Here is a 12,592-nt window from a genome sequence, read left to right on the forward strand (position 1 = left end):
ACTCAATAGATGGGTTTGTAATGCTTTTATTAACAGCTATCAGAAACTCATGAGACTTTCATTAATGCTATTAAGCAATCAATAAATAGTTAAGAAGTTTCTTATAAGTGCTTATAAAAGTCTTATAATCACACAGTAAACATGTTTATTGTGTTATTATTAACACTTAAATATAGTCTTATTAACACAAACTGATGTTAATAAGCATCTTACAAGGTCCTTATTACCTATTAACTAAGGCTTATAACAAGAACCTTAATATAAAGCGTTACCATAATTTTTTCACATATTCATCTGCGCCCCCCCTGCCATAACCCCGCGCCCCACAGTTTGAAAACCACTGCTCTAGTTTATTAGCAGTGACCTCAGTGCTGCCACCAGTGGCCAGAAGGTGGCCTGCATACAGTATTAGCTTCAGTATACCTGTGGTCACTCACTGTCTGGCATGAGTTATTACAACACATTTCATTTCTTTTGTTGGTTTTCCCCATTTTTTTGGATTGATTTCCTGTACAAACGTATTCATTATGTGACATAGATCAAGTGCAGAGCCATTACCTGACTTTGTCCTCATGCGACACATTCTCGGTGCAAATGAAGGCTGCGTGGATGTCCTCTCTACTCACAGCCTCTTCCTCTGAGATCTGACTCACTCCCTGCTCGCTGTCCAGGGCTCTCCTGGAGACATAAGATTGGAATTCTTATTATTTTCCATTATGATTAGATTGTTTTATTTTTTAAGAAATCTAATTTCTTGTGACTGTCCTGTCTGATTATAATGACTATGTGGGATGGGATACGGTCCAGTCCCAATTTACTCCTATATTGTGAATTGGGTTGGTTTACTACTTTCCTAATAATGTAGCCTACATGTGACAATTGTACTCATTTATACTTATTTTATTATGTTGCAATGGCTGTGGTTTGGGGGATAACGTGAGAGCCTGTGTGTGTATGTGCTGGTCTTTGTAATAGTTTGTTTTGTGTCATAGTTGATTCATTCAGTGTTTTTTGTTTCCCTGAGGAATCCCTTTAAAAGCAGATGCTGCATCTCAAGGGGCGGATCCTTCAATACATGTTTGGAAATTACATGACAAAAGGATGGAAGCCTGGAGGCGTCATGTTCCGCTAGAAACAAATGATCAGCTAAACAGCCCCATTACCTTGGTTCAATTATACTGTACCGTACTCATAATAATAAGGTTGGGGTTAAGGTACTATATGTGTTTTAAGACCAATCCAGACTTTGAGCAACAAAAACTATCAGAAATGTTCACTCAGTTGTCCTTGTATGTAAAGCCAGGATTGTACTCAGTACATATGAGTTCAATGCATATCCAGAAGACAGCAGAAATGAGTCTCCATCAGTCCTGTCCTCTGGTACTATCTAAATGTGTTATGTAGTGAGGTCATTCTAAGACAAGACACCCGGCCCCTACTGTCATCCTTTGTTACTAGCCCCTTTTACACAGCCAGTGAAAGCCGGGAATATGCCGGCCTGTCGGCCCTCCGCCCAGCTGTGTACAAGACTTGTGTGTTGAATCATCCATGTTTAAGGGGAACCTCTGCAATACAGTATACCTTCATAAAGGTTCTAAAGCTCATTTTGGAGATAGGTTGGTTATTTTGGAGCCTGTAGTTTTAACTAATTAATTGTAATAGTAAGGGTCTTAATGAGTGCATGGTAAACACCACAGTGCTCCATTCATTTAACAGTCCATCTAACGTCTGTACTGTGACTTCTCCCGTCAGTATTCTGTGTAGATTATCAATTTTTTCTGTCTATCAAGGACAATTATTGACTGTTTATCTAAGCATGCTGGGTGGCTTCTGTGTGTGTGTGTGTGTGTGTGTGTGTGTGTGTGTGTGTGTGTGTGTGTGTGTGTGTGTGTGTTACCTGGATACGAATCCTTTGACAGTGAGTTTCTCTGCAGGACTGCCAGCTAGCGGAGCTAACATGTCTCTGATCCTCACCCAACCTGCTGTTCCTATGCCGACCACCACTGCTCCAAACATACTGACACATACCGGGCATTGCACGCGCACACGCGCACACACACACACACACACACACACACACACACACACACACACACACACACACACACACACACACACACACACACACACACACACACACACACACACACACACACACACACACACACACACACACACACACACACACACACACACACACACACACACACACGAGATAAGTGTGTAGAATTTTGAAATTTGTGTTTAAGCAATGAAAAATTAGCTATATTTTACAAGAAGTACAAAAGTCTAAAACAAAACACATCAAAACACAGAAGAAAAGCAGTAAAAATGCGTAGACACATAATATGACAGAGGACGAAGACACACACATTGAGAAGGTTTTTCCTGAACACACACCAGCAGGCATAGTTGGAAGAAAACAGTGCTGGGAATATGTGGTTCCTTACACATCCCTTATGTCTAAGCAGACAGGTGGAAAGTGGCCCATGGAGTGGTCCTTTACCACAGATACGATGACGCTTGCTAGTTCAACTGTACATGGCCCACATGGAGATCCAGCTTGGGATTTTGGTCAAATGAGAAGATGTGTGGCAATATGGTTTAACACCGTAGAAGTGTATGGAAGTGGGAATGTTTATTGTTTATTGTTTGTTGGATCCCCATTAGTTGTCACCATTGTGACAACTATTCTTCCTGGGGTCCCTAAAAAGCAAAACAATGAATGAATGTACTGAATGTGCAAATGTGTGCAAAGAAAAGAATGATCGAGTTTCTGAAGAACTTAAAGAATTGATTGATAGATATGTTACATATGTACGTGCACGTCATGTGCCACTGCTTGAAACTGCGTTGAAAACTAGAGCTGAGGAAATGGTTCAGATAAAGCAGTGTCATGGATCAAACCCCACACAAAATGCTAAAGCCATGATATTCAAATGGGTGAAACGTTTTTCCTTTAGCTGCCGCCGTAATGTTGCAGTATTTGCATCAAAGCCGTAATGGTAATACAAATGAGAGGCTTTTTTTAACCGCTGTGAATGCGTCTCCGGTGATTGTGTCGGTTGTAGACAGAAACTAACGGAGGGACTCGGATCACTGGACAGTTCCTTTAGTCGCGCAGTTTGTCTGCCGACATGGCTCTGTGTTTTCAGGCTCGAGACATACAATCAGATCGCGGAAGTCTTTCCCATTGAAATCGCTAACGGGGGGAATATCCCCGGTTATTATTTTAGCCACAAACCACAGTTCTTCTGCGCAGCGGCTCACTCGCTCACTCACTGGCGAGATCTCACGGTGAAACGCTGCTTTGCTCGGACGAAGGCATTGTGTGTTTCTAAGGTGATTTAAAGTCATAGTCTAGACGAGCGTTTAACTTATGCAGCATATTTTGCACTGCATTGTTTTGTATCAATAGTTTGAAAAAATGGTCCCTCCCTGGACTCTTATTTGAAGCTGACACTTCATGCTTAAGTGACGCTCCTGCAGCGCGCTCACGACCAGACGTGAACTCGCATACACGGTTAGGGATGGGACGATCCACTTTTTTTAGTTCCGATCCGATTCCGATACCTGGGGTTTGGATATCGGCCGATACCGATACTGACCGATACGATATCATAATTGTTATACATTTTTTCGTTGGTGGTGATGTTATGTATTAGGCTAGGAAGGCTTAAGCAATTCTAATTTAAAAGAGCAATAAATATACACAAATGCATATAGGTTTATCTTAAAGGCAGAAATCCTTCTCAATGATCACTTCTGCCCCACTAGAATATGTGGTGGTCTGTTTGTCTAAACAGTCTTTCTCTCTCTGGCTGTATTTTACATAGTAGAATTTGTCACAAGCCTCTCCACTTCCTTGACTTGGATTAGCTTTGGTTAGCTCACTGGCTAACAAACTGATATGTACTGTATGTCAAATTATAAAGTGATGTCCTCTCTCCCTCCACCGAACGTCGGCGCATGTTCGCTCTTACATAGCAAAAAAAAAAAAAAAAAAATTATAAAAAAAAAAAAAAAAAAAAAAAAATCGGATTTTAATATCGGAGCTGTCAGTCCGATATCCGATACGCAGATTTCGGCCATATCGGACCCGATACCGATACTGGATCGGACCCATCCCTATATATTGAAATCTCCCATTAAAAAAACGGCATAACCCCCTGATTTTCGGATTTCTATTCTATTTTTAAAGTCAACTTGAGCGCAAGTGGAAAACCGGTCATTCGGTCGACACATTCACATCCCTAATGCATATAGAGAAAGTAATAAAAACAGCCTACCACACCACCAAGACTGATCAGACCTTCATCTCTTATTTTTCCCTATGTTTGATCATGACTTCTGCAGGTGAACTATCCATTAAACTGCCCAAATTCAAGAATAAAAACAATCATCAAACTACTGGACTTTAAAATACTGGCCCACTCCTTCCACATACTTTCAGTCGTAGGCTTCAAATTCAATATGTTTGCCTGGTTTTATATTATGTGTATGAGCAATCTCAACATTTCATATAATTAACTAAAAGAAACATAACCAAATCTAAAAGGGAATATCTATACAGTTAGAGTATAGATATTCCCTTTAGATTTGGTTATTTTTCTAATACAGGTATTATTATTTTCTAAATTATGAAGAAAAAAAAGTGTGTGCAGGGCGAGTGAAAATATACAAGGGGCCAGTAAAACTCGGATCCACTGGCCAGTAGGGAAAAAAAGTTGTGTTGAACCCTGAACAGTCCTGTAAATTTGATGGGCAGAGATTTGCTTTGTAAACTTGATTTGCTCTGAAGATTTGCTCTGAAGACTTTTTTGTTTCCATTTTAACCTGCTATTTTCATTTAATTTGCTTCTTTTATTCGCTTTTAAATGTTTTATAATGTGTTTTATGTATTCTAATCTTGCCCCTGTAAAGCACTTTGAGTGGCCTTGTGTCTGAATTGTGCTATATGCCTTGCCTTGCCTTGCCTTGCCTTGCCTTGCCTTGCCTTGCCTTGCCTTGCCTTGCCTTGCCTTAATAATAATAATAATAATAATAATTGCTTGGATTTATATAGCGCCTTTCATGATACTCAAAGCGCTTTACAGGGTTCCAGACAATTCGTTCACACACAGTCATACCGGTGGTGGTAAACTACCATAGTAGCCACAGCTGCCCTGGGGCAGACTGACAGAAGCGAGGCTGCCATTCAGCGCCATCGGCCCCTCCGACCACCACCTCAAACATACAGCAGTCATACACATTCACACGAGGCAAGGTGGGTGAAGTGTCTTGCCCAGGGACACAACGACCATGACACAAGTGGCCGGGCTGGGATCGAACCGCCAACCCTAGGATCATTGGCCAACCAGCTTAACCACCTGAGCCACAGTCGCCTTGCCTTGCCTTAACTTAACGCCACTATCCATTGCACTCCGGAGGGTTTGTTTTGTCCAGACCATAAAGCTATACAAGCTGCCCAGTTTTTGGAATCAGTTAATGACAGTTTGTATTGCTGGTTTTTGCCAAATTTTAACATGTCACATATTTTAGATGTACAAAGCATTCAGAAAGTTGCTAAAGAATCCCCCACATGCGCTACATTGATGTCCGCAACAAGGCCTCTCCTAAAGTGCTATTGTACAGCTGCATTTAACCCTTCAAATGAGTACAAGCTGTTTGCAAATGAGAAATAGAACACTCTTGATTGGATTGAGCCATGCCAGTTAAATTGAATGATGCACAGAGACGACTGTTCAATGTAAGTAAGTCTGCCCCAGTATTGCTGTCACGCCAGGCAGTAAGCCAGTGCACCTTGGACAGATGGTGTCAAAGTGCCAGTCCTTGAGAGCAGCTGACTCGGCCTCTCAAACCCAAACAAACCCTCCGTCACTAACAGTGACTGAATTGGGTGATGATTTGTATATGATTAGTTTCAAAGAACACATTTCTTTACCACAAAACACATTTGTGAGTTTCACACCACCACCTCCACAGGAGTATGGACCCCCCTCAGAACTTTCAGAAGTTCCTACAATTTTGTGGGCAAAACATAAAAATCATGTTGGTTTTGTCACTTCAGCTCCCCCACACAGAGTGACTCTGAAGGCCAATGCCAGGCTGCCCAGGATTAAACAATACAGGCTGCCTCAGAGAGCAATTGAAGGAATACGAGGTGTTATTTTGTCTCTATTAGAGCAAGGGGTTCTGAAAGAAACCACCAGCCCCTGCAACACGCCCATTTTGCCTATTCCGAAACCAAACCATCCTGATGAATGGAGGTTTGTTCAAGATCAAAGAGCGATCAATGAAATTGTAGTTCCCACAGTTCCCATTGTGCCTGACACTAATTCGATCCTAGCTGCTCTCCCCTCTAGTTCCACCCACTACACAGTCGTAGATCTTTCGGCAGCTTATTTTTCTGTCCCCTTGCATCCGGATAGTCAATACTTGTTTGCATTCACTTGCGACAATAAACAATATTGTTGGAGTTACTTTGCCAAGGATTTGTTGAAAGCCCCACGGTTTATGCAGCAGCGGTTAGACGTGATCTTGAAGATTTGCTCTTTCCTGGTGGAAGCACACTGTTGATTTATGCAGATGACCTGTTGATAGCATCCCCCTCACGAGAGGCCTGCCACATGGACTCTGTTGTGCTCATGAAGAGACTAGCCGAGTGTGGTCACAGAGCATTGTTGGCTAAGCTCCAGTTTTGTCTGCCAGAAGTCACCTATCTGCGACATGTGTTAAAAAATGGACATCGCCTCCTCTCACCTCAGAGGGTGAGACTGCTGAACAACATACCCCTCCCTAAAACAAAAAAGGACATGCTCTCATTCCTTGGGATGGCAAATTTCTGCAGACACTGGGTTTTTGACTATGCAGCCGTGGACTCTGTATTGCGGGTGGCTACCCTGAAAACTCCCCCCCCCTGTTGTGCTATGGACTACTGAGATGGAGAAAGCTTTTCATGATTTGAGAAGAGCACTCACAACAACCCCGGCCTTGGGCCTGCCAGACTATCATCTGCCTTTCCATCTGTATGTGAACGAGGCGAATGGGTTCGCAACGGGCATCCTGGTGCAAAAGCATGGGTCACTCTACCGTCCAGTTGCATATTATTCGTCAAGACTTTCACCTATAATCCTTGGTATGCCAGGCTGTTTGAGGTCTGTTGCGGCTGTTGCCATTTTGATTGACAAATCCGCTCCTATTGTTCTCTCTCACGACTGTGTAGTGCATGTGCCTCATTCTGTTTTACACATTCTAAACATATCAGCTACACAACACATGACGGCAGCCCGTCGCTCAGGGTATGAGGCTATAATTCTGTCCAGCCCACACATATCACTAAAACGATCTCCTCCCATTAATCCAGCCACTCTCCTCCCTCTGAGTGATGCTGAAGATGATCATGATTGCACTGATGTTATTGACACATGTTCATCCCCAAGGCCAGACTTATTGCAAACACCAATTGAATGCTGATATGAACTTATACACAGATGGATCCTCCTGTAGGCCCTCTTTATCAGACCCGCTCCACTGACATGCTTATGCTTTAGGTCCCACAAGCCCGGTCTGAGCTGGGAAAGACAGCTTTTAGCTTCAGTGCCCCTGACTCCTGGAACAACTTACAGCAACAAATTAAACTAAATAACTTCACATCCTTTAACCAATTTAAACAAACTATTTTAAATCTGCCAAACTCTACCTGTAACTGTTTTAATTAGGCTATATTGTACTTTCACCCATTTAATTTTAATTGCTACCACTTAATCTACACCACTGTGTAAATGTTTCAATTGTTTTTCTCTTCACCTGTTGTTATGTATTTGATGTATTTGCGTTGAATATTGTTTATGTATTGTTGTTTTTCCTTTGAATTTGTTTGAACTCGACGTCATTGAAAATGAGGGTCACCCCTCAATTGGTCTCTCGAGGATAAATAAAAGTTAAATGAAAATGAAATGACACAGTACAGCTGGCCGGTTATGCAGTAGTGAATGACTGGGAAATCTTAGAAGCACAGGCTCTCCCCCATGGTACCTCCGCTCAAGCGCAGTGTTAATTTTGGCAGCAAATTCTGATTTAGTCTTAGTCTTTTGAATATCACACCATTTAGTCTTAGTCCTATTCTAGTCATCTGAAATCTTTTAGTCTTAGTCTAGTCTTAGTCTACTAAATATAAGCAGATTTTAGTTGACTAAATTTACAGCGGACTTCGTCGACTAAGTGTTCTTCTTCATTGAATGGTATTAAGGTTTGAATATGCAATACAGACACAGATCTAATGGTTGTAATACAAAACATGTATTCTATTTCATTCTTAATAATCTCACATACAATCAGTGTACCTGACTGGATAGGGGGGAGGGGGGCTTTAAGAGCCTTTGCCCGGGGGCCCATTATCTCATTTTCCGTCTATGAACCAACTGGATTCCACAATCTTTTTTCTTTTTGCGGGGAGCATGCACAAGCATTATTTATAAAAAATAGAAAATAAGTGGGGGGCCCCACACTAGGTCTTGAAACGGGCCCGAGATCGTTAAGGCCGCCCCTGGGCAGCAGCAGCAGCATGCAGTTACGTGCTGATAAAATTGAGTAACTGCGCTTTCCTTTAAGCAACACTGCAGCCGCTGTGTGTGTTCGGACTTCTTTTGCATCAAAGCCTTTTTGATAATAAAATTAGAGGTTTTAATTGAACGCTGTCCATGCGTCGGAGTTGATTGTAACTTACTCGGGTGAAAACAGAAACTAGGGAGGCGGCAGTTTCACATTCTATATAGTTTCGCAGTCAGTTTGGGGACCTGGCTCTGTGTATTCAAGCTCGAGACATAGCCTACTACAAACAGATCGCGGAACTTAGCCGTTCCCCTAGACAACGTTAACGGGCAGGATATCCCTGACTATCATTTTGTCTATCAAACCGCAGAGTTTTTCTGCACGTCGGCTCACTCCACCCGCTCACAGTTCTCCTGTCGATTTTCACTGACACATGGTTGTATTCGCTGCTTTGCACTGATTGGATTTCTTCCCAACTTGTCCCACAAAAAGAGTAGTTCTGGTTGGATCTCTTCTCCATTCGTCCCACCCTAACAGTTTCGTCTCGTTCCTATTCGTAGACTATAGTGTCAGTTATATTCGTCTCAGTCTTCGTCATCATATCTGCCTTTTTATTTCGTTTTTATTTAGTTTTCGTGCGTGAAAAAGGTTTGTTGACGAATATTTTTCATCATAGTCTTAGTCTACAAAATTAACACTGCTCAAGCGGCAGAGCTACATGCACTCATTAGAGCATGTATGATAGCAAAAGGCAAGATAGCAAATATCTACACGGATAGTCGGTACAGTTTTGGGGTAGCTCACGATTACGGCCAATTATGGAAGTTGAGAGGCTTTCTCACATCCGCTGGTAAACCTATCCAACATCACAAATTAGTAGTTGAATTATTAGAGGCCATTTTGCTCCCCTCTCAGTTAGCTATTATTAAATGTGCTGCACATACGAATGGTACTGATTCTGTTTCAAGAGGAAATGCACGGGCTGACAAAGCAGCCAAACAAGCTACGCTTTCCTCCCCACCAATGGTGCTCCAATGCACAAACACACAGCCCACTGATCTTATTTCTCTTCCTTCCTGTGATGACGTCATGGAGATGCAACTCCTGGCCGATGTTAGGGAGAAAGAACTTTGGTTACGAAAGGGTTGTAAACGTGATCCGGAGTCTTGCTTGTGGCTCCACCCAGACGGGCGTCCGCTTTGTCCTCGGTCTCTTCTCCATGTTTTAGCACAGGTGGCACATGGTCCGACACATGTAGGAAAAGGAGGGATGAATGAGATAATCCGGTCACAATGGTTTGCACAAGGATGCACACAGGTATCACAAACCACCTGGTGCCCCCAACAGGGCCGTTTGTAAACTTACAAATTGATTTTGTACATGTTCCCCCTTGTCAGGGATTCAAATATTTACTTGTGATCGTATGCCAGTTCACCAAATGGGTGCAGGCATACGCTACAAGGAGAGAGGATGCAAGGACAGTTGTTAAGTGTTTGTTAAACAAGGTGATCCCCAGGTTTGGGGTACCTCAAGCTTTTGTAGCTAAAATCACTCAGAGCCTTTCAGCCATCTTAGGTTTTGAGTGGCAGTTGCATGTACCATACCACCCACAGAGATCAAGGCAGGTTGAAAGGATGAACTCCACAATCAAAGAAAAACTGACCAAAACAATGATGACAACAGGGCTAAAATGGCCAGATGCATTACCTATTGTATTATACGCCATTCGTAGTACACCAAGTGCTACTACAGGACTAAGTCCTCATGAAGTTCTTATGGGGAGGCCCATGTCCACAGGGATAAGCCCACCTTTGACACCTCATATAACTACTCTGCTCTGGACTGAGGAATACATGTTAGATTATGTAAAAGCACTAACTGTCATTTTGAGAAAGTATCATTTGCAAGTCTCTGAAAGACTCCCGGTGCCCTCATAGGGCACCGGGAGTTTCAGGTGGGCGACTATGTATTGATTAAAACATTGCAAAAGGTCTCTTTGTCTCCCAGGTGGAGCGGCCCATATCAAGTGCTGCTCACTACAAGGACAGCCCTAAGGGTTGAGGGCAGAGCAGAATGGATTCATGCCACCCGGTGCATACGGGCTCCCTCAACTCAGGAAGTGGAGGTGCAAAATGGCTACTCTGCTTGCTCCTCCTAGCTGGCAGTGGTATTGCTGGGAGCAGCAGTAAAGGATCTAACCACGGTGCCGGGGAGGGAGCTAATCACATAATGGTGCTAAATGATCCAAAGCATCAGGATCAACCAACGAGCACAACCGTGCTCAGCAACGATGTAAGCTCACACACACAGGTTGTAGATAAGACTTACAGACAAGGGGGGGCCCTAAGGGTCCTGACAGAGACCTGGTGAAGCCTAAAATGGCAATGCAGACAAAACGGGAGAACATTTCTGATCCTTTCATGCTACCCAAAGGCAACACTGCAGGTATAAGTCAAAACAGAGAAGTCCGCACCAAAAGGAGGGCAAATAGAGCCGTAGAAAATCTGAGTGTAACAAAAGGCAACTCTGCAATTGGTCTAATGGTTGAATATGCACGTGATCGTAATTTAAGTAATTGCTGGCTGTGTCAAAATATCCCATAATCCATTCACTCTCCAATAGTTAGCCCTATTCCGTTCAACAAAGTTGATTATGACCTGTATAATTGGAATGACATTGCTTCTAGGTTCAATGATGATGCAGATGATTGTTACACTCCAACCTACCCAGGTAACTTAATGAAATCTGCTCAATATGACAGCATTGCTCAGATGGTGGTCAAAACTGTGAATGAACAAAGTCTCCCCTCAGGTTTTAATTACACCACCTTGTTGCGTATTGTACACCTGCAAATGTACACTAATGTGGGATTCCAATACAAAATTCGGTAACACTTTATAATAACTATCCGTTGTAACTCGTTAATAGATCATTAGTAAACTCTTAATTAATGATTATTAATGATTTGTTAAGTGTTTGTTAGCAGTTTGTTAAGGATTTATAACAATGGTAGATAGTTAATAGCTTAATAATTGAATCAGTTCATCTGGGAGGTAATCCGAGATACCGACGAGGCTGAAATAGGCTATAGACTATACACAGTGCATGGGCAAGTGAGGGCAGCCCCATTTTCAAATATTTTTAAATAAACTCAATACACACTGTGTATGCCATGGACTTGAACGTGACGTGATCAGTTAATCTCGGATTACCTCCCAGATGAACTGATTCAATTATTAAGCTATTAACTATCTACCATTGTTATAAATCCTTAACAAACTGCTAACAAACACTTAACAAAGCATTAATAATCATCAATTAAGAGTTTACTAATGATCTATTAACAAGTTACAACGGATAGTTATTATAAAGTGTTACCCAAAATTCAACTAACACTTTCTCAAACTAATTGTTCTACTACTAACACTACTTGTGTTAAGCTGAATTGTGTCCCAATGCCGCCGCTGCTATCGTCGAAGCTATAGTTTATTTACAGCCATGGTTCGGCACTTATTCTGTAGGGTCAGTGAGTGTCAGAGTGCATGATTGTACTCAGCCTGCACAAAACATGCAGACTCCCCTGCGTGATTGTTCAGTCTACCTGCCCCCACTCTCAGTTCACAAGCTTATTAATGTTTCTTTGTGCTTCCATGGAACAGGCAAAGTTAGGAGCTAGGTAAAAGTAGCTGTAGAACTGTAGTAGAAGTGAGTCTGCGACAGTCAGCACTGCCGGAGAGAGTATACATGGTATGTGGAGACAAAGCCTACCGCTGTGTGCCTTATGATTATTCTCGTGGCACTTGTTACCTAGCCTATTTGGTTCCTTTGATCAGACAGGTAGAATCAGATGAGATAGCTGCATTATACTCCCCCTTACACAGAGACAGAAGAGAGCTTTCGCAGACTCAACACATAGCAAGCATAGACGTCGATTACGGGGGGGATGGGGGGTACATGTACCCCCCACTTTTCGTCAAGACTCATTTTGTCCCCCCCACTTTTTAAGCCGGACATGGAGTGCGTCCAGCCGTATTAAAAC

The 12,592-nt window shown here is 42.5% G+C and overlaps 1 protein-coding gene across 1 annotated transcript in view; it reads right to left on the minus strand.

The window, feature by feature from the left end:
• Nucleotides 1–12,592, minus strand: part of blvra (biliverdin reductase A) — a 40,383-nt gene that overhangs the window by 14,883 nt on the left and 12,908 nt on the right. The window contains exons 2-3 of the mRNA XM_080033828.1: nt 1,898–2,017; nt 559–678 (exon numbers count right to left, since the gene is read on the minus strand). Coding sequence (XP_079889954.1) covers nt 559–678; nt 1,898–2,016 — 239 coding nt within the window. The 5' untranslated portion in view covers nt 2,017. The remainder of the gene's footprint in view (nt 1–558; nt 679–1,897; nt 2,018–12,592) is intronic.

This window comes from Ammodytes marinus, assembly GCF_949987685.1.
Source record: "Ammodytes marinus genome assembly, chromosome: 9".
Lineage (NCBI taxonomy): Eukaryota > Metazoa > Chordata > Actinopteri > Uranoscopiformes > Ammodytidae > Ammodytes > Ammodytes marinus.